Source organism: Cyanidioschyzon merolae, chromosome 11 (genome assembly GCF_000091205.1).
Source record: "Cyanidioschyzon merolae strain 10D DNA, chromosome 11, complete genome".
Taxonomy (NCBI): Eukaryota; Rhodophyta; class Bangiophyceae; order Cyanidiales; family Cyanidiaceae; genus Cyanidioschyzon; species Cyanidioschyzon merolae.
The window spans coordinates 578,958-599,800 of record NC_010137.1 but is presented as its reverse complement, the minus strand read 5'-3'; the positions used below and the strand labels follow the sequence as shown (position 1 = coordinate 599,800).

Below are 20,843 nucleotides of genomic sequence, written 5' to 3'. Positions count from 1 at the left end.
AAGCAGCGTGACCTCTGTATGCGCTCGGCGCCCTCTCTGGTGGGGTTAGTGTCGCAGCGTAACCACGGGAGCGCTCGAGCACCATTCTAGTCATACATAAAGCATAAGCACCCACTACAAGGAATCCGATTGGCGCCCAGATGCCATGGTCACGCGAGAATGGCGTGTTGCGCAATGCAGTCACCAATGGTCTTCACCGGCGAGAGGGCTCTTGTATCAATGACGGTGGATTAGGTGTGCTGATCCCATTGCAATAAGTTCGAAAATTCCTGGTAGTCAATATAGCCGTCTCCATCGGCATCCGCTTCGCGAATCATTTCATCGATCTCTTCGTCTGTGAGTCGCTCACCCAGCTTCAGCATGACCGCCCGTAACTCATCAGCGCTGATTTTGCCGTCATTGTTCTTATCGAAAACCGCAAATGCCTCCCGCACTTCCTGCTCGGTATCGATGTCTTTCATCTTGCTTGCCATCAGCGCAAGGAATTCATCAAAATCGATAGTGCCTGATCCGTCTTGATCAACCTCGGCGATCATCTCGCGTAAGTGGGCTTCCGTAGGGTTCTGGCCTAACGAGCGCATGATCGTTCCTAACTCCTTCGTGGTGATTTTGCCGTCACCATCCTTGTCAAAAAGTTTGAATGCCTCCTCAAACCTACAGCCGTTTCGTGATCGATGGGAAGGTTAGTCATTGCTCTGTTTCTAGCCGTCGCGCTTGCATCCCAAACACAGGTCGTGCTCCGAACGAACTGCTGCCGCTTGCCTCAGGTGCCTGCTGCGCAACCAAGCGAACACCAACAACGGGGCGCTAGCTTTCTACCCAGTTCTGGGTCCAAGTTGTGCAGTGGAGCGTAGCGGAGAGCACGCAGCTCGAATCCAAGCTACCTCGTAAAAGCGGCCGCGAGTCGCAGGCCCCGGTGTCTTCTGGGCTGGGGCCCACACGTCGTTCATTTGCTGCGATCAAGATAAAGGCCCCTGAAGCCAAGTGCATGGAGACAAGAACAACCTCGATGTAAATCTAGTCTCAAGTCCAAGCGACGAGAGTGTAGTGCGGCCTGGAGCGGTACCTATGGCAGCGGTTTCCATTCAACTTACTCTGCGATCTGCTCGGGGCTGAGATCACTAGAAGCACTCATCGCTCCACGTAAAACGAAGCACTGCGCAAGTGATCCCCGAAAACCTTTCCAGTAAAAAGTTTAAAACAGTATTACAACCTTCACAAGCCTCTCTGAGACGTAAGCTATCACAAGCTGCCCGGTCGCCGATAGTGCAGCAAATATGTATCATAACCATGGAGAGTAAATGGACGTCCATGCGATGACGCCTTTCAGCCTTTTTGGACCGGCCGCCTACTTCTAGTTTCAACTTTTTCAAATATAATTCCACCTTGAGAGGTTCTCCCACAAAATTCTCTCTTGTTAGAGCTGCAGGTCTCTTCTCCATCACCGCACATCTCCTTATATTGATAGCAGCGTTCAAGTCTCTGTTCAAGAACTCCACACGTTTCTTGCCATTGGTTGTAATCACCAATGCAAGTAGTCCTCGAACACATGCCATCCGTGCCATTTCCTGCCCCGTCAGCACTCCGTACTTGAGCAGATCCTCAGGGCCCGCTGGCACTTTTCCCGCTCGACCCTCTGAAGTGTACACCCCAGCTCATGGTGCACGTATGACGTTCGGTACTCACATATCGGTATCCTGACAAAACGCCGTGCACACTCCTTGTACGTTCTTGACGTTGGAGCTGGCGTAGTCCCTTTTTGGGCCATCCAGCATCATGCTCGCTGTGATACTACGAGCCTCTGACCCTTGTGCTTGTTAAAGGCGCTCAACTCATTGAAAAAGTTGGCAAATGTACGCTGCTTCCCATAGTACAGATTCACACGCAGACGAGCCCACTGGGGCTTTGTATACTCTTTTTACAGCGCTCTCCAGTGAGGAACGCTAACTTTCATGAATACCCGAAAAGCTCCAAAGCTCGCTCCACGGCTAGTCACCTGGCTGATCGCCTCAAATGCGCTTTCACTCCTGCATTCCATGTCTCAAATTGTTTCCTCACATTCATTTTTCCGATTCTCGATAATATCTCGCTGTTGAGAACCTCAAAAGTCGCATGTCTTTCTGACGCAAGTTGCCACCAGCGCCATCTTCCTCATACTTGGGAGCAGTCGTGGTAACGATTTGCGTGTTCCCGGGACCAGCGCCAATGACAAAGTCGTTCTTCTGTACCTTCTGCGTCGCAGTATCCGTCTCTTTGTTTTCTTCAAGCTCCACCAAGTGCGATATCGAAGACAGATCAGGACGATCCGCCTCCTTGAAGCACCGATAGTGTACACACATGGCTGCTCCATCGATTTCGATTACTCCAGTGAGTACCTCTTTCTTGCTCATTTTGAGACGTCTGAAATCGAAAATACTCTTCCAGTACGTCTCCTGGTTTCCACCCGTGAATTCCTTGTTGCTAACATCGAGCTCGAAACGTTCTTTCTTCATGATGCCGTGAAGGACTCTGGAGTCGATAGTCACAGAGTGTGACTTGACGGTGCACAACGGAACGACGTTGAAGCGCTTCCCCAGAAGCGCAGCCTTCCGTTTCTCCAACTCATTTTTTCGCCGAACTCAGCTCCATCTCTGTCTGGCGTACTCGTTCTCAGTTCAGGTATCCGAAGTAGCTTAGGATGAGATGATACCATCCTTTTTCATACCTGATACCTTTTCTGCTGGATTCGCCAGCCCCAGAACCGCACGGTACTTTTGAATAGTCGCACGAGAAACAGATGCTTCATTCCTTCTCCTGCGTGATGTCTTTCTTGTCGACTACTTCGATCTTCCGTTCATTCCGGAGATCGTGTACTATGTCGTTGATGATGGCCCGGATCCCACTGCAAGAGAGGCCCGGGTACAGCGCAATGATGCAGCGTATCATGAAACTTACGAGTTTCACGATCATATAGTTCCTCGGGTGCGTGAGGTTCCTCATTGCATCATCCGTGTAAGTATCTGAGTCGTCCCTGTCTCGAATGCCGCTGAAGCGGTATTGGGCGTAATTTTGCTGGAGAGCATGTACTCCCTCATTTTTCGTCGAAGATTTCCCTGTTCCAAGCATCAGGTGACGAATGAAGATCCTGCTGAAAAATCCCTTCGGAACCGCGACTGTGTTGATGTCCGTGAGTCATTGTAAAACTCGACCAAATGCCTCATTTCTAAACAAGCGTTACATACATTTCTTGGAGTAAGACACGAAAACGTTTCTCATGGCCTCCTACAAGTCTCGCTGGTAGTGGTCCTTGATAGCGCCTAGAAGCAAGGCTCCCACCACCGTCTAGTCATACAGTCTTCTTTCGAATTGCTTTTGACGCTTCGCATCCTACTTCTGCATCTTGGTCTTCTCCTGTTCCCCTTTGCTAGGTACAGCTTTCCGTTTTCCGGCAGCAGGCGACACCGGGCCTCTGGGATCCTCGACTTGCATATCCATTTCTATGAGCGACACTCAGGCTGGGAAAAGAATCCACTGCAGTCAGAACAGTTGATGTCGTCGTTCTGTTCGAGTTCCACCGCACATTCAACGGGCACCTTCTCTGCGAATACCCGTCTACGCTCCGACCGTGTCATCCGAAGGAGCCATCATCGACTGAATAAACAAATCGACGTCCCTGTGCTCTATACCGACAGCGACGTTCGAGGAACGCTGTCGCTGCAATTTCGGTAGATGATAGCTATGAATGAGATTGGACATTTTTACGACTTTATCCGGGTGATTTCAGGACCACGCGAACAAGCTGTTGAGAAACAGAGACACCCATGGTAGCTGCTTTCGTCGCTTTTGGTCTCCATGCGGTGATCAATGGTCCGTTTTCTACCATTGACCGCAAGCACGCTCTGAGAATGTTAGTTTTCGACGCGGAGCACATCTGATTCTTTCTTTTCGCGTTCCTCACGCATCTGAATACTGTGTTAAGGCTCACCCGGAGGAGAAATAGAGTCGCCCCTGCACTGTACAGTAAGGAATATATGTCCTTCAGGCAATTCGTCCACGATCTATAGAGTACATTGCATCCGGATTTCGATCTCCTGTGATACAACGCAGCGGGTATGGAACGGAATTCAGCTGAAGGACGACGTTTCGCGACTCGCGCGCAACGCTGGACAAATCGCGTCATCGAATTCCGTTTTTCTTTCCCTAGACGATACCGCCTGCTTCTACACACAGATCCACATCAACTCTTTCGGGACTGTTTTCTTTTGGTGCTCAGGTAGCGACTGCGGGTGTTTTGGAAAGACAGCGCACTTAGGCAGGGCCTTCTCGGTGGCGCTGGAAGACCCCGTTGTTGCTGCTTTGAGACGCCGCGTCCTCGACTTTGTTGCGTTTTCTTTCTAGTCTGTTGGCTCAACCGAAACCGTCTTTTACTAGTTTCTTATCACTGCGCTCTTCGTAGATAACGCGGCTTTGGTGGGGTTTTGGAGATCATAGTCAGTCTAGGCTTGAGTAGCGAGACACGCCTCGCTTCTGGAAAAGTTTGGGATGCTTTTTGTACGCAACTGGTCGTTGATCCGACAGCTGTATATCTGGGGGCTCGACTTGACATCAAGGGTTATCTATGGCGAGCGTGCAGCCGGTTGGCGTTGGCAGCAGCATCAGCAGGAGCTAGAAACTGATCCTAGCCGATGCGTCTCCGAATTCGCTTCAGACAGGGGCCCTGCTGCTGCTGCCGCTGAGAGTGGTACAGCTTCTAACTACCAGAACGCTGGCCAATCAGACACAAGTTCGGTATCTTTGCACCGTGAAAGCGGCCCACAGGGTGACCTCCAGCGGAGACTCTCGCGGCTGCACTCCGAGCTCGAGCTCGGCGGACTAGGCGAGTGGGAATCCTACGACGCTATCCGAGGTCTGTTCGATGTAATCGGCGACGAGGCCTGCCTCACCGATCGGACTGAGGAGTACACAAACACGCGCATACGCACCCACGCTGCCGGTGCTCGACAACAACGTGCTGTTCTGCCGCTTATTGCCGTGGTGCCGCCGCTCGCCGAGGCCGTCGGTGCCATGGCTGGTGACTCGCTGACAAAGTGCTTCGAGTCCAGTGCACCCAGAGTATGGAACCTCATGACACGTACACGTTCAACTCCAGTTCCTATCATTCTTTGGCCGATCTGGTTGTTTAGTATCTTCATTCGCTATGGGATCCTATTTCCTCTGCGACTGGGCATCCTCATCGTTGGCGTGTCCATTTTTTCAACTGGATTCACGCTCGTGCACTTGCTGTTGCGAAGGCGGACGCGGTTCAAGGTCTACCTCCAGAAGCAGCTGATTCGCTTCCTCGCTTCGACGCTGGTCGCCTCATGGAGCGGGCTCGTACGTTACCATGGTGAGCGTCCTCGTCGCCGACCTAACCAGATCTACGTCGCAAATCACACGTCTCTGATTGATTTGGCGATCATGATCAAGGATTATCCGTTCTCTACAATCGGACAACGTCATGGGGGACTCGCCGGTCGCATCCAAGATCTCATGAGCCTCGTACAGAATCACATTTGGTTCGATCGCGAGGAAGGCCATGATCGTCGTATTGTACAGCGCTTACTTCAAGAACACGTTCAAAATGGTGAGCATGAACCAGTGCTGGTCTTTCCTGAGGGCACCTGTGTCAACAACGAGTACTGCATCATGTTTAAGAAGGGTAGTTTCGAGCTTGGTGCACTTGTGTACCCAGTTGCGATCAAGTACAACAAAGCATACGCTGATGTATTCTGGAACAGCGCCAGGCAGGTGTTCCTTACGCATCTCTTCGCGCTCATGACGTCCTGGGCAGTTGTCTGCGATGTATATTATCTGGAGCCGCAGCAGCGGCGTCCCGAAGAAACCCCAGCAGCTTTTGCTGCACGCGTCAAGCACCTAATCGCTCGACGCATTGGACTCATTGAGACCAACTGGGATGGCTTTTTGAAACGACACCAAGTGAGCCCCAAGTTTCGAGAGCACCGCCAAGAAATGCTGGCATTCCTTGTTCGCAAACAACTAGAACGCATTTCGACCCGGAAGCTACCGAGCATCGCAGAAGAGGTTCTATGCAAAGCGGACATAGAGGTGACACAGCGTCATCCGCTGGATTCGGTCCCCAGCTGGATCGATCGGTCAACGCATATACCGGGTGTACCGGCTTGTCAGGCGCTCCGTGGCCTGCAGCGGAGGCGTTCCGTGCAGAAACTTTGGCTTTCGCTGCCAGCGAGCGCTTCGGGGCGCGGCGAGAAGCACGCACAGCGTTCAACCATGTGGAGTGCGGTCCTAGAGCGCTGCCAAGGCCTCGTCGTCCGTCTCGTGGCACTCGGGTTATTGGTGCTGCTCGTTGGATGTATCAGCTTCGTTCTTAGCTGGCTGAACAAACGTGTAGATTATATTGCATATGTGCTGCGTTTTTGGTTGCATCTTTGGAGCCTTGTGGTTGAGACACTTGACATTGCACGCCACAGCGTCCAGTGGGAAATCACCGAGGCCCGAAAGGTACTCCGTAGTGTTGGGCAGGCGTGCCGGCGCATTTGGCGCTAGTTTTTCGCAAGCAACATCAGTGTAAAAGTGTTGCTCTACTTTCTTGCCAGGATGCTGGGATTTAGCGTCTGGTGAGAGAACACGGAAACGTCTTGCTTCGCTTGGATGATGCTGTTTTCACTTTGGCGCCCGGGGTATTGGGTTGTTTCGCGTGGCGTACGGAGCATGACACTTGGTCGTTCTACGCAGGGCATTCAATCATGAAATACAGGTATGTGCACGAACTTTTTGTTTTCTCTTGTTTTTCTTGCATGTATTCTGCAGTAAACATTTATCCCGGAAATTAGAGATTTGTCGTGGGGAGACGTTATGCTGCCAGCTGGTAGCTGGCGGAATAGCGGCCTTCCTTGTGCAAGTCGTTCATTCTATGCTTAGCGGGTGCATGAAACACCAGGCTATCGCAGCCCATATCCTGGACGTTGTGCACCGAAACTAGAACATGTAAAAGTCTAATTGTACGATTGTGTCCTGGTCCATCCCTTCCACTACATACGTTCTCTATGAAAAAAATCTAGTGAAATTGAAACAGGTTGTGCAAGTTCGTGCCGTTTATATGGATGGCGATGAAGAGACACGGACGCATTGCGGAAAAAGCACACTTCTGCGGGAGCGCCCTGGGCATTGAATAACACACTCCAGATTTCGAACGAAAACACGACTGCTCTTATCAAGTGGTACACGTGTTTCTCACTTTTGATGACATCTAATTTGGCACACATGCTAGAGATGTGTACAGGTGTTTAAACATGCTCGAGCTGCTCTTCGTAAAGAAGGAACATGCAAGCATTCCAGAAACGTCCGCCGATGCGACGATTCAATTTTGTGGACACGAATAAAATGAACAAACCGGCAGGATCGATCAATACATCATCCTCTATCGAAGCACGCTTCATGACCTTTTTCGTTCTCGTCTCCTCCTATCCTACTGCTAGATATTGTAGCTTTCCGTGACGCGTAAGAGGATGAGGAGTGCGCAGCTTAGAGTACCAATGCGGTGCTATTCGTGCCAGTGTATTCCCCCGTGACTCCATCCAGTCGAAGGTGTCTCCGCTGTTACCGTTACGCCATTTTCGTGCTCGACGCGCAGGCAAAGAGCGGTTCACATCTTTGACACTGTTCTACGCCAAGGCTTTCTCTGCCTTCGACAGCCTTATCCTGGTATGTTCCTCGTCAGTTCGTGTGCGGGAGCATGCGAAAGGGGGCGTATCGGTCTGTGTGCGCGTGCGCGGGTAGCGGAAGTTGATGAAAATGCACTGGAATCGTTGCAGGTACAAACATACGTAGAAAAGGCAAGGTTCATTGCCACCGTTGGTCTCGTGCATCTGAATCACAAGGCAAACATACGGAAAAAAAGGTACGACGACCAAATCCATACCATCCGGCCGAGCAAAGGGAAAGAAGAGGGTGTTCGTTTCGACGAGCGAGCACGAAGCATTGGCACAAGTTCGCGAAGCGCGTGGGTGAATTTCGTTTTAGTTTTCTTGTTTACATGGACCATAGGGGCGGATGGAATATCGTTCTACATATTCATTGTAAAATCTAGGTCTGAATTGAGCACGAAGACTCATTTTCAAAAGGGTTGAATCCAGATCAAGAGAACGACTTGTTATGAGCGTGGATCCCGGGACTATGAATACCACGACCGTCGCCAACGCGATAACGCATGAGGACCGATCCATCAACCTGAATGTACAGCAGATGAAGCAGCGCTCTTGTTCCAAAGCGTTGTATCATCTGGAGTCGGTCATTCTGGTTGCCAGGAGGCATACCGCCTGGCGGTATGACGACTTCAAGGCCGATTTAGAAACTCTGGGCAGCTTATCAAGCAGAGATAAGTGCGTTGTGTACTTCATCCCGGATGTACTTGAGTGTTCAAATAGCTCATGCAGGTGATCTCGGGCAGGAGAGCGTACGACGGTGTCTGTGTCGTCACTAGTTACAGTTGTACAGAGGCGAGAACCGATTATTCTCCGTTTCCTGTAATGATTTTGAAATGGAAATGAGGTATGAATCATGTCTTTTTTAAAGTAATCTATGGAACTGGACGTTTTGTAACGTGCTAGCAAAACCTCCTCCGCTATCGACGAGAGCATACAACGAATGCGGGAATCGGCATCGCTCGAGTGCCGTCAATGGCTTCAAGACGACATACACGCAGCAAGAGCACGGGTGCATGTTGAAACTGGTAGAACAGGGAAGCGTGAGATAGCGATGGATGCGAGGTATGGTGTCCAGTAATGTGAGCTAACGTCAAATGGCGGTGAAAACGATAGTGAGAGGCTTGCTACGTAGTGATTCATCTAGTAACCAAGCACACAAGCACTTTCTGCACCTGTACTTGAATGCCTCAATCAATATCTGGAAGTATCTCTTGCGTCCGGAGCGTCCAGAAGTTTTGTGTCGAGCGAACTTTCCATGCAATGGTTTCGTACGCAGCACAGGCATTGCCCTGAAAATCTGAAGCTTTGCGAGAGAAACGTTCGTGGCCAGGATAGAGGGTATTGGCTTCATGAATGAGCGCAGGAGCTGATGTGGCACTGTCCGGAAATTCAGAAAGGCTCGAATGTTGTCTATTTATCAACACTCCTGGAACGGGTTTCCTGGGCAATACCTGATCGACAACGGTGTTCCGTTATTCGATATTATTCCGTGTGTATAAAGCATCTGGGATGCGTTGCCCTTCTCGTTCGGTGCGCTGAAACTGACGCTTTTCTTTCAGCAAATCGCTCAGGTTGCGAATCGAAGCACGACCTGGATAGAATGCCCAGATCGATAGATTCGATAACAAGCAGCCAGATTGGTTCGCACTCATTGTGCTCTTCCGAATGGTCGATCAAGCACGACTCGAAGCTTGATCCCGCAGTGTCGAGAAACAACAATGCTGCTTGCGTTCAGGCGGACCCGGGTTGCCAATTGCCACAACGAAATCGGCTCGAGTTCAAGAGCAGGACGTTTCAGCATTGTGCAGCAGGGTTGTATCCAGGGCGTTGCAGGTTTGTGCGTCTCTTTCGTGCGCAAGGACATGAATGTCACCAACCGTGCTTCGCTGCAGGAGCGATTTTGCGCCTTTGCATCTTCCAAGGACCCCAGGAGACGCACACGCGCCTACCCGACTGCTTGGAACCCGTCTTAGCTCATCCGGGATAATGCAGAGCATACGGCATTCGTTTGAACAAAAGCGAGATGCGAGCGATCCCTAACATTTTTGAAGAAACGAGAAAGCAAGCCATCGCGATCCATCAGCTTGAAAATGGAGCATCGCTCATCGAGCAGGATGATCTCCAGGTCGCTGCACTTGATCTACTTGTGGCGGTGGATTCACGAGCATTGCGGTTGGCACATGTATGCTGGGGAAACCTGCTCGCCAATACACTCGGAGCGTCTCGGGCAATGAGCGAGCGATGGTGAACACCAGGTCCCTGTGAGCGGATGTTGACTGCAGGAGACTAGGCGGACCCAGATAAAACTGCTATTACAGCGTCACGCACTGGACGTAACCATGCATCCGAAGAATTACGGTATCGTTCTCGTCTCTAATCCCGACGAAAATCCAGGTCTGGGTTTGGGTAAGGTGGGCGTGCCTGACGAGCGACACTGTTGTCTAGCCTGATTAGCAATAGCAATTGCACCTTCGTGGAGTTCTGGTCAGACTCATTTATTTTGCAACATAAAAAACCGGATCCTGTTAACCAGCATCAACACCACGCCGGAGCGCGCATTTCCAGAGCAAAATTATCGACAGATGCATAGATTCTACATTGCACGAAAAAGCACCAGAGACGCAGATGTCGCATTCTCAAAAACGAGCATGTGCTTAAGGAAAGCAGGGTGTCGGTATCAGGAACAAGTTATCGGGTCCTGTCGAGTGCTCGAGAATACCGCCACGAAATAGACGACCTTGTTGCTGAAGTGCCCTCGGCGATCGTGCTGGCACCACGAGAGGAGACCTGCCTACAAGCGTCGATCATACAAGACCAGAGTGTGCCACGGATTGCTCCGCTCAACAGCAACATTGATGCAGCGAGGCTGTCCGTCCCAGAAAAAGGCTCCAGTCCAAAAGACGAGATGCACGCAAAGCATCACTAACGCACACCAAGGTCCTCTGTGGTCCTTGAGCACTGCGCAAACCTCGCGATGAGCTGAAGCATACCAGTCCTGTGAATGCAAAAGATCTAGCTACGCTTTGGCGCGAACCAGGACCGGCTGCACCATTATGAACCACCCGACTGGTGCTCTTGTCCCTGCGGATGGACGGTGTCTCGAGCACAAGCGGATGCTACCAAAGGCGTCTGGTCACCATGAGCCAAGCGCTGATGAATCCTGCGCACGAGTCGCTGCAGCTCTTCGGAAAGTATCGCCACGAGTGCGTTCGTGGTCACACCTGATGGTAGGCCGTCTGCTACCCACTGGCCAAGCGCCAGTTCTAGAGAGCCGTTATGTTCGGGCCAGGACAGCCCAGACTGAGGCTCAATTGTCTCCAATATCATCCCGTAGGTAAGGAGAACGTGTTCACAGTACGCGGGATTAGGAAGCCCCTCCAGGTGGATAGAGGCACCACCAGCAACAGTTGCCGTGTAGAGGTGCTGCCAAAAGAGCATCAACAGCGCTCGACGATGAGCATCCTGCGACATACAAGCGCAAAAATCCGGTACCAGACTCGCTGGTAATATAATCGGGAGTAGCGCCTGTGTATTTGGTTCGTCCAGGGCTTCGCGTAGCTGCTCACCAAGAGTGCCATCCAGGTACTCGATCAGGGATATTCGTTGGTGATCCCCACTCACCAGACACCGCAGGTACTGGGAAAACAAATGCAACGACTCGAGGTCTCTTAGATCATTCAGCGCTGTAGCGGCTCGCTGTTCGCAATGCCAAGCGTTCAGCTCCCAGCGCCAGAGACGCTTTCGCAAGTTGCTCCGTTGCACCGCTTCGTCCTGTGGTGCATGTTCCCGCTCGTCTACGAGCCAAAGGACGTAGGCAGCGTCACAGGCCCTGGATAGCGCGCAGGGGTCCGCGGCAACCGATCCCAGTGCATGACGCTCAAGTCGCTGCTCAATTTCCAGCAGACTCTGCAACGCACTGTTCACAATGGAACCGCGGGATGACGACAGCCCGTTCACAGCAGTCGGTTCAAGCTGCAAACCGGTCCCAGCTTCGGCGAAGAGACGGGAAAGTGTGTCGAGCAAGCGGCTCCGCAGCGTTTCATTCGATGCTGTTCGAGGCCAGATGCAGAGCGCCCGCATATAGACCCACAGGAGGCGCTGCCGAACAAGACGCGTATCGAGGTACAGGGCAGGGCTCAGGTCCGGTACTGGGCCGGCTGCGTCCGATCCCAAGGCAGCATACTGCGGTCTGTTCGTGGCAGCAAAGTGGCTGCCAAAGAATATCGGGGGTCCAGCGCTCTCCAGCGGTTGCAAGCCATCCACCAGAACGAGGAGGGCACTACGCAGGCTTTGGCAACGAGCGCTGCGCTGCTCAGCTGAAGCGTGTCGATGCGGTGCATATGAATCAACTGGAGTGTCAGGAGTATCCTTGCTCGGAATGGGCACACATCCGCAGAGCAGCATATTCAAGAGCGTGCCGCGGAAAAGCGATAAAGCCTGAGGCTCCATCGCATAACCTACTTGTCGCTGGTGCTGCTGCTGTTCCGGTTGCTCTTTCAAGGACTGGGCTGCGGCGAGGCCTCGGTCCAGCGCCTGCAGTATGGCAAGCAGCGAGTCAACGAGTCGCTTGGCGACGCTTATGGCACACTGCATCTCCATGACGGTCGAAAGTCGCTGTCGAAACACGTCCTGAAACCGCCGGGCGAGAACATACAGCGGCATCCACGGTGCCAGTTCCTCAAGCGCTGTCAACCAGAGCTGAAATGCCTCGCAAGAGGTTTGCTGCGTCGAGGACAGCACCGCTGAGCCTGCCACGGGCTCTAGCGGGGTCCAGCATGGTAGAGGCTGCAGCGTCGGCGTGAGCACATTCACAAAGAGCGTCTCTGCCACGGACCAAGTCATCTCCGGTGGTTTGCTCGCGCATCCTTGCGCCGCAGCGAAGCTTCCGCGCACTACGACCGCTGTTAAGCGCTCGAGATCCGGCAACATACCGTCCATTTGACTGGGCAGGTCTCGCTGCCCAGATACCGATGAGCTCGATTCCGCTCGACGAAAAGCCTCGAGATACCTCCGCAGTGAATTCAACACGAGAGCCGGCTCCTGCTGCTCGTCGATCACAAGTTCAGCTGAGCAACGCTTGAGGAACTTGTCCAAGAGCAATTTGCCAGCAAGTCGCTCGACAGAATTGAAGACGCGTGGCAGCTCGAAGCACATCTTATACCACAATGTCCATGACTCTGGGCTTGATGCAATGCGTTGCGGTCCCCGGAGTAAAACCTCGAGCGTTTCCAGCCAAGGCGCCCCTGATCTGGAGGCAAACCGATGCAGCGCCGTCATGGAGGCATCTAGGCCCCGACGTTGTGCAACCTCAAACAGCAACTGGGCGACACGTTGAGCAACAGATCCGGGAAGCGAGCGCGCCGGCTTCCCGCAAGGAGCGCAGCCTATCCGACGTTCACCGCTGCTGCTGCTGCTGATGCTGATGCCCACACAGTCGCCATCGTCCTCATGGCTACGACTGTGCTGGTTGCGAGTACCTGTTTCCCCGAACGAGGTCAGGCGTGTACCGATATCCAGAGCTGAGTGGCTGTCAGCACAAAGCACTTGCTGGTGACGCGTCTCAAGTTGCTCCCAGAGCGTCATCAAGCAGTGGATGTCGGCCTCCAGAAGCGATGCGATAGTCGGCGTGCTCTCTGACAAGCGCGGTTCCATAAGCGTCTCGTTTGGTGCCTTTGGAGTCGCTTCCAGGTCAACCATTCTGCAGCGAATATGCTCCAGAGACTGTTGCAGAAATCGGACATCCTGGATGACTTGCTTACCCCGTTCCAGACGGAGGGCTTGCGTATCACCAGAAGAATCCAGGAACTGATGTACGGTTTGCCGCAGATCTTGTACAGTGCCCCGCAAGATTGCAGCGATAATGGACAAAAACAGCTTTCTGGAAAACGGACCAGCCGGATCGCAGCTTGGTTTCTGTTGCAGCGCTGCCTGGTACGGCACGAGCGCCGTCAATCCCACCCGGTTACCCGAACGTTCCCAGCTTGTTACGAGTTCGCACAGGAAGCTGTTGATGAGCGGGTATACTTTGGGATGCATTGCACCTGAGACCAACACGTGATCCCTATCCTGCAGACACTCTAAAAGCGCAACCAATGCCGCAACACGCGCATACATAGATCGCTCTACGGAAACGATGCTCAGTTTCTGCGTCGACATTTGCTGAATCGATGGATCCGAAACCAGCGTCGGATCCAGCGACTGTGCTGTTTTCCTCGAGCGACTTTTGAGCGGATCGCTTCCCAGTCGTTTGGATGGATCCGTTATCGCCTGCAGAGAAGAGACGCCCTCGTGAATGCTTTTTGCGGATCGATTATGAGATGAGCGCGCGCTACATGCACGATGCTGCTCTGCACCGAATCGAGAAGCCCTAAATGCTGGAGCAACATTCTCACGCCTTGCCGGGAACTTGTTGCTCTTCATCGGCGTCGCTGTACTCGTAACAAGGCGCCAGATGAGTGCCCCAATGATCGGGTGCAACCTTTCTCGAGTCGTACTGGACGCTCGCCCTGGACTCGACGCAGCGCTGATGGCTGACCAAGCATCCGCGGAACATGTTCCCGTTCCAGTCGCACGCCCAGAGAGCCATGAGCGCTCAGCTCGAGGGCAGCTGGGCTCGCTCACTGACCCGCCAGAGTGCACTGCTGGTCTATCATCGGCCACGTATTCGTGAGAGATAGGCTCCCAGGTTAGATATATATTGTGGCGCTGCTGATCGGGCTCAGGTTGGAGCGCATCGCGGTGATGCGTCCCAGGGCTAGTGCGGCGACGAGCAGTGTCTGGAAGGCAGTCAAGATAGGTTGTCTCCTGAATCGAGCATGCGAGTTGATCATGTCCGGACGTGGTGAATGTCCGTCCCGTCACTGCGAGATCTGAAGAATCCGGTGCAATGGTCTGATCGCCTGCCGCCTCATCTTCATGAGACGCCCCAGCGTACTTCATTCTTTTGGAACGACCCACGGGAGCTGTTCCATGGGACGCATACAGCGTCACGGAATCATCCTGGGTCTGGTGAAACAGACGCTGGGGGAGAGCCTCGTGCTCCTCGCCTGCGAGCGTTGCCTTGTCAGTGACGCTTTCAACTTGAACCAGGGCTCGTTCCACATGTCGTATCATGCTCTGCCAGAATGTTGCATACGAGGCCGCGCATTCTGAGAGCGGCCATGGCGTTGAAGGCTCTCGATGCGGGCACATGAGAGGGCCCCGGATATCCGGCGAGCGACGTTTCTCATTCTTTTCAGGGCGCACTGAGAGCGCCACCTGACCAGTTGCAAAGCAGTCCAGAATGCTAACCACAGCACCTATCCAGCAATAGCAGCAGGAGCAGCAATCCATTGCGCTGCTCGCATCGGGGTGCGTAGGACAACCGCAGTCTCGTGGCTGTGTTGCCTCGAGGGAGAGCACCAAAGGCATCAAGTGGTCGTCGCAGAGAGTCTGCATAGCAAACTGGCGAAGCCCCACGTGCCACTTCAGTGCCGGCAAGACTTTAGGAATACCTGTACCGGACAACCACAGCAACCAACCGTAGCAGCCTGGTGGCGTACCGTCGCTGCTTTCGTTGGAGGCCGAAGCGCTCGCTGCTTGACGTCCTCCACGTACATCATAGAGCTGCTTGATGCCTTCGACCACACATCGAAAACGTTCTAGGAAGAGAGTCTGCACGATACTCAACGGAGTTTCATTGGGCATTCAGTACATAAAACTCGTGACGCTCGTTCCTAGCCAACAGAGGTCGCAGCGGAAGCCAGTTGCAAAAGACAGTACGAGACTGTGGACGCTGTATGGCGTACTCGCGCGCGCTCACTCTCAAGCGAAGAACGGTTTCGATGCTCATAGGGTCTTCAGTGGGTGCCATGCGGAGAACTCGGGCTCTGGTGCCAGCGAAGGTGGAAACGAAAACTGTAGGATTATCTGGAAACACATGGTCGCAGGTAGAAGACTCTTCAATTCTTTGAAGATTTCGGGTTGAAGCCTGGGATGCAGTGCCACCGAATTGATTCTTGTAGCGTAGCTGTTACAGAAAGCCCAAGCAGGGACGTTGTGCTCCCGTGCAACTTGGTTTGGGAAACACGGCAGAGACGCATATGCGTATTCGTAGAGAGACAACCCGCTGTTGGTGAAGAAGAGACTATCGAGAAGGACAACGACACGAGTCAGAGCTGTGATGCGATCGTGTGCTCGCCCACGAAGTGCTGGACGAATAGGATCGCTTGACACCTCAGCCTACCTGGAAGCACTTCGTGGCAGCCCCTTCCCATACGTTTGAGTCCTGATTGTAGCCGGCACTGACTTTTTTGTGTAGAAAATGGTCGAGTATGACGCAGATGAGACTGGCGGAAAGCTGTTCTTCTTGCCGGTCTGTTCTCCCTAGTTCAGCCTCGTCGAAGGCGTCCTCAGCACTGTGAATCTCGATATTTTCGCTCAAGTATCATTAGACGAGTTGTTCACATGCGTGACACTGGTGTTCCGGAAATCGTACTCTGTCGTCGACAACCCTGAACTACTCTGCTGATGCTCTGCGCATGTGCGGGAGAGAGCGGAAAAGCGCGTCCCGGTGCCGGAGCGTGCTCGCGACAGAGAAGATAATCAAAGGGGACGCAACGAATAGTTGATGTGTACGTATACAGACAATGTGAGCTTCCGTTGTGCTTTCCACGCAATGCGTATGAATCCGTCGGGGAAACAAAATGGGTATGGTGTTAAGCGAACCCACTCATGCCACCCCGCGAGCTAAAGGAGAAGAAACGGAAACCATCGGTCGAAGAAGAGAAAAATTCCCCCGAAAAGCGAACTAGGAAGAACAGGGAGCGAAGACACACGGAGCGGAAAGATCGGTCTGAACCGCAGTGAAGACCTTCATTAATGAAACAGGTCAACGGGGTGAATGTTTCAAAGAGCAAAACGCAGGACGTCGTTGGGGATCGTAAACCACATGATGCCAGGAAGGCTCCCCTAGCTCTTCTCGTCTTGGAAAATCTCGTAAGCAAGTGTTCACACGGGTACCAGATGCAGGGCAGCCGGCTGAGCATATTCCTCAGAGATTTTTGGATCCAAGCCTAGTACAACAACACAACTGATGCGCGGGATAGCAGACGCGAGGCCGTCTGATTATAGGGCCAGCGTGTTACCTGCAAGATTCCCAACATACCTCGGCAGGTCGCCGTACCACATTTGCGACCCCAAAAATCTATTGCACAGGTGACAGAAGCTATCAGATGAACCTCAGAAACCTCAACCATGTGTGGGTCAACGTCGAGCGCATTCTATGGGCGTTGCATCCGTTGTGGCCTATCCGGACGGGCGCAGAAAATTTGGGACGGATGGAAGGCATTCATGGGCTGTCGATCGGGACAAATAACGAGGTGTCGGCGGAAGAGATTGATTTGGTAACGAGTTCGGACGATATCCGCAAATGAGAGCGAGACTCGCTTTATATCATCCAGACATATCGAGTTGCTCTCGGACACGAGCCGACGGACAACGTATCCATCGCATGCCCGAAACACAGTGAATGTCTCCCTGTCTGCCTTGCGTCTTGCGCTTCTATGTGTTCCTAAAGTATACATGCCAGAGACAAGCAAAAGCGCAGCCCGAATCCGAACGCTCCACCCCTCTCAAGCGTCAATAGAACGTTGTCCCTATATGTCCGAATAGGGCCCATTATAATACCGCAGGCACTTGTGTCGTGCGCGACCGTCACTGTGAGCTACGGCTAGTCTCTGAGAGCAAGTATGAGACATTCAAGCTACCTCACGACGATACTTGGTGGAGATCGTGCAAGGTGCTTGCGTCACGCGGTGGAGTAAATACGAAATCTCATGGACGATAAAGACTGGTAGAACCTCAAGATGTATGCACTCTGTGAGACCTCGGAGAGTGCCCAGCAACCAGGCACAATTTCAACCGATCAACAAGACGAGGAAAATCGAGCGCATTGCATAGCACTCAGTATAGGCATTGCGCTGAAATGATCCAGACATGCGATTCACATGAGTTGCTAGAGCAGAGCCGCCACAGGCTTCGCGCCTCAAGCAGGACACTAGTAAAGAACGGTTCAGCAATCTAGAACAGCTCGAGCGTCGCGCACCTACTCCGGAAAGGGTTTCTTATGCGATAAGCAGTCGGTCATGGTGCTCCAAGATTCTACACAACGGTATATACGTGCAACAAGCATATACTTTAGCTGTCGCTGGGGGAGCGTGGCCGTACCTGAATGCTTTGCGGAGACTCTCCACAGGGTTGGTATATACATATGTGTTCTATCTTGTCACAAATAGTGTGCTTCCCGCCCTCATCGCCGGGTGATCGCAGGATCGCGCGCCGAGTCCAAGCATTGATCCTTGAATTTTATGTATAAAGCAGACAGGGTTCGCGCACATGCCCTCAGCGGCGTCCGTGCTTGTGCATCTTTAACGCTTACAGTAACTTTCGCTTTGTAGCGGACTGCGGTGCGCAGTTCTGGGACGCAGAGCGGTCAAGATCGCTTGCTCTCCCGCAGGATGGAAGACGGGGCACAGGGGAAGAGTAGCATGGTTGGGTTGGGGGAACAGCAGAACGCCGCGCCGCAAACCGCACAGGCTGTGCGCGCGCAAGGCACCCCGTCCACGGAGTCGGAGGACGCCTCATCATCGTTTTCGGAATCTTCTGCGCTAGCTTCCGTCCCCAACGCACTGAATCCACCGGTGAGGCCAGGGCTTCACGAAACGGTAGCGAGCGAAACAGAAGCTGTCTCTAAAGAGTTGAAAGAGGGCCTGGTAGACCCTGCGCAAGTACAAGGCAGCGAGCGCACTGACGTGAATGGCAAGCCCACTGGCCAAAGCCACGCAGCGGAAAACCACGGCAACCAGAGCGACATAACCAACCAGTTGCAGGCCGCAGACCCCAACATCGGGACGGCAAAGACGAGGACGCCGAGCGTGGCGCCCGTGCTTCCGGACGGCTCCACACCCGAGGAGCACAGCGGGATTTCGTTGCGCCCCCGTCCCAAGCGCGCTGCAGCACCGTCGTTACCGAACAAGCCGGTGTCGACCTCTAAGAAGGACGCAGGGGAGCAGAGCACGCTATCCGCGGACTTTGTCCCGGCTGACCGGGAAGAACGAGCGAAACTGCACGACGAACTTCTCCAACGTATGGAAGCGCTCCAAGAGGAGCGACGGCGGATTATCGATATCCACAGCCGCCAAATTATGGCAGCTGTGCTGGCTCGGCACCAAGCCGGCGCAGTATACATGCCTACTGATTCTGATACCAACCGCTCGAAAGGCAAAACGTCCTCATTCGACACAGCGGTTCAGCAGAATGAAGGTGCGCATTCTCAAGTGCACTCGACCGATGCTGCCTCAGAGGGGCCGCGTCCCAGTACAGGAGGCCAAGGAGTCGTTGGTGGAACCCTGGGCTCTCCGACAATATCCTCATCGGGACGATTGCGCACCCCGAGTCAGCGGTTTTCGCAACAACCAGGCGAGCGGCTCGATGGTACGACGATTTTGCGACGGTTCCCTCAAATGCGATTCTGTGCTCGGGTCCTCAAAGAAATTATGAAAATGAAAGAGGCGCGTGCTTTTCTGCTTCCAGTTGATAAGCTCTGGAATCCGGATGCCATCCCGGACTATTTCGAGATCATTAAGCAGCCCATGGATTTGGGGACAGTTCGCCAAAAGTTAGAGAGCGGCGAGTACGGCACCGATCCGGAGGCTTTTCGACGGGACGTCCGTCTCGTTTGGTCGAATGCTATGACTTACAACCCCCCAGACTCGGAGTATTATAACATCGCCAAAATGCTGAACGAAGCATTCGAACGCAAAATGCAGTTTTTGCCACCGCCCGGAGAAATACAGTCAACGCACAGTACGAGTCACCATGCCGTCTCACAAGCTGCAGCCAGGAAACGACAGCGCGGCTTGGCAGCGGCTTTTCGGCAAGGCAGCCATGCGGCAAAGGCGCGACGAGGAGGAGTTGATAGCGCACTCGCACGCAACACAGAACGCAGACGGCGTTCGACCGGCCGAAATGCTTCCCAAAGACCGTACACTGGCGAGGCCCCAGGATATGGATCCTACGTTAGCGGAGCCAACGAGCGGGGCCCTCATGAAGGCACGCCCGTGCGTCGATCTAGGAAGCGAATGGATCCATTCGAGCGAGTTCGAGAGCTCGAGCAGCGACTGGCCGCCTTGCAGAAAGAGAAACGCGAAGCCGAAGCGTTGCTATCAACGGCGTCGACAAGCGGACGCGGTGTCGCCGCATCTCCTCCGGTTTCCGCGGGCGGCTTACCGAGCCGCGATGCTATTGCGAGTCTCGCCAAAGTGCCAGTCACTCAACAGGAAATGGCGCAGTTGGCTGAAGACATAGGACGCCTCGATGGCCAGCAGCTGCGTCGTCTTGTCGAGCTATTCGGTTCTCGACCCGGTCTCTTGACGCGCGCGAGCTCCGGCGAGTATGAAATGAATATTCAACAGGCCAGCAATGAGACTTTGCGTGAGTTGCAGGCGTTCTGTAATGAATGCTTGCGCCCTGTCGGTCGAGACCTGGATCCGCTGCGAACGATGAGCCCTACGGCAGCGGGTGCACGCGTCGCGTCGATCAACCGAATGCTGCTCAAGTTGAATCACGAACTGGAGCGCGCCCGGAAAGCTGCAGCAAACGCGCAACGGCAACGGGACGTGGAGCACCTTGGTGCAGCGTCCTCTCCGTATTTCGCCGCTGGTAGTACCGAGGGGCGTACGCTCTACAACGGCGCTGGAGTACCGGCTTCGGGGCACCCGTCCACGATGCCGTATGCCCAGAGTGGTGGACTCGAAGCGCCATACCCTGCAGCAACAGCAACAACCGCTCTGGACGGAGGTAGTTCGATGAGTATCCATGACCATGCAAACGCCATGATGCCCGCCACTCCCCAGTATGAAATGAACGGGAGCGATGAAAGTTCTACGGAGCAGTCGCTCACCAGCGATGGGGACGAATACTAGTGTGCTGACGCGCACTGCGAGCCCGACCTTAGAGGCCGCTTTTGAACCCCCTCTGATCCCGTAAACGCATTGCCTTCGCTCTATTCGAGCATGTTATACATGCATTTGGGTTCCAGGAGCCTGCTGGAAGCGCTCGCGTCGAACGAGACCCTTGAATGTTCGTATGGGAACGAAGCGA

General features: G+C 53.5%; 4 protein-coding genes across 4 annotated transcripts, besides 4 other annotated features; 2 read left to right on the top strand and 2 right to left on the bottom strand.

The window, feature by feature from the left end:
• Window positions 1-230: 230 nt before the first annotated feature.
• CYME_CMK219C (calmodulin) lies at window positions 231-581 on the bottom strand (the record flags this gene model as incomplete). The annotated part of the gene is made up of 1 exon (XM_005536555.1): window positions 231-581. One exon carries the CDS (start codon window positions 579-581, stop codon window positions 231-233), a length of 351 nt encoding a protein of 116 aa, XP_005536612.1.
• A 737-nt stretch (window positions 582-1,318) lies between these two features.
• Window positions 1,319-2,603: a sequence feature (repetitive element).
• Window positions 2,604-4,521: 1,918 nt separating this feature from the next.
• CYME_CMK217C (similar to 1-acyl-sn-glycerol-3-phosphate acyltransferase) lies at window positions 4,522-6,543 on the top strand (the record flags this gene model as incomplete). Its single annotated transcript, XM_005536554.1, has 1 exon — window positions 4,522-6,543. One exon carries the CDS (start codon window positions 4,522-4,524, stop codon window positions 6,541-6,543), a length of 2,022 nt encoding a protein of 673 aa, XP_005536611.1.
• A 4,211-nt stretch (window positions 6,544-10,754) lies between these two features.
• Window positions 10,755-15,389, bottom strand: CYME_CMK215C (hypothetical protein; the record flags this gene model as incomplete). The annotated part of the gene is made up of 1 exon (XM_005536553.1): window positions 10,755-15,389. One exon carries the CDS (start codon window positions 15,387-15,389, stop codon window positions 10,755-10,757), a length of 4,635 nt encoding a protein of 1,544 aa, XP_005536610.1.
• Window positions 12,176-13,798: a sequence feature (possible transcribed region).
• Window positions 15,390-15,532: 143 nt separating the features above from the next.
• Window positions 15,533-17,271: a sequence feature (possible transcribed region).
• Window positions 15,736-17,888: a sequence feature (possible transcribed region).
• Window positions 17,889-18,199: 311 nt separating this feature from the next.
• Window positions 18,200-20,665, top strand: CYME_CMK212C (similar to bromodomain containing transcription factor; the record flags this gene model as incomplete). The annotated part of the gene is made up of 1 exon (XM_005536552.1): window positions 18,200-20,665. The coding sequence occupies one exon, from the start codon at window positions 18,200-18,202 to the stop codon at window positions 20,663-20,665; it is 2,466 nt and encodes an 821-aa protein (XP_005536609.1).
• Window positions 20,666-20,843: the final 178 nt, after the last annotated feature.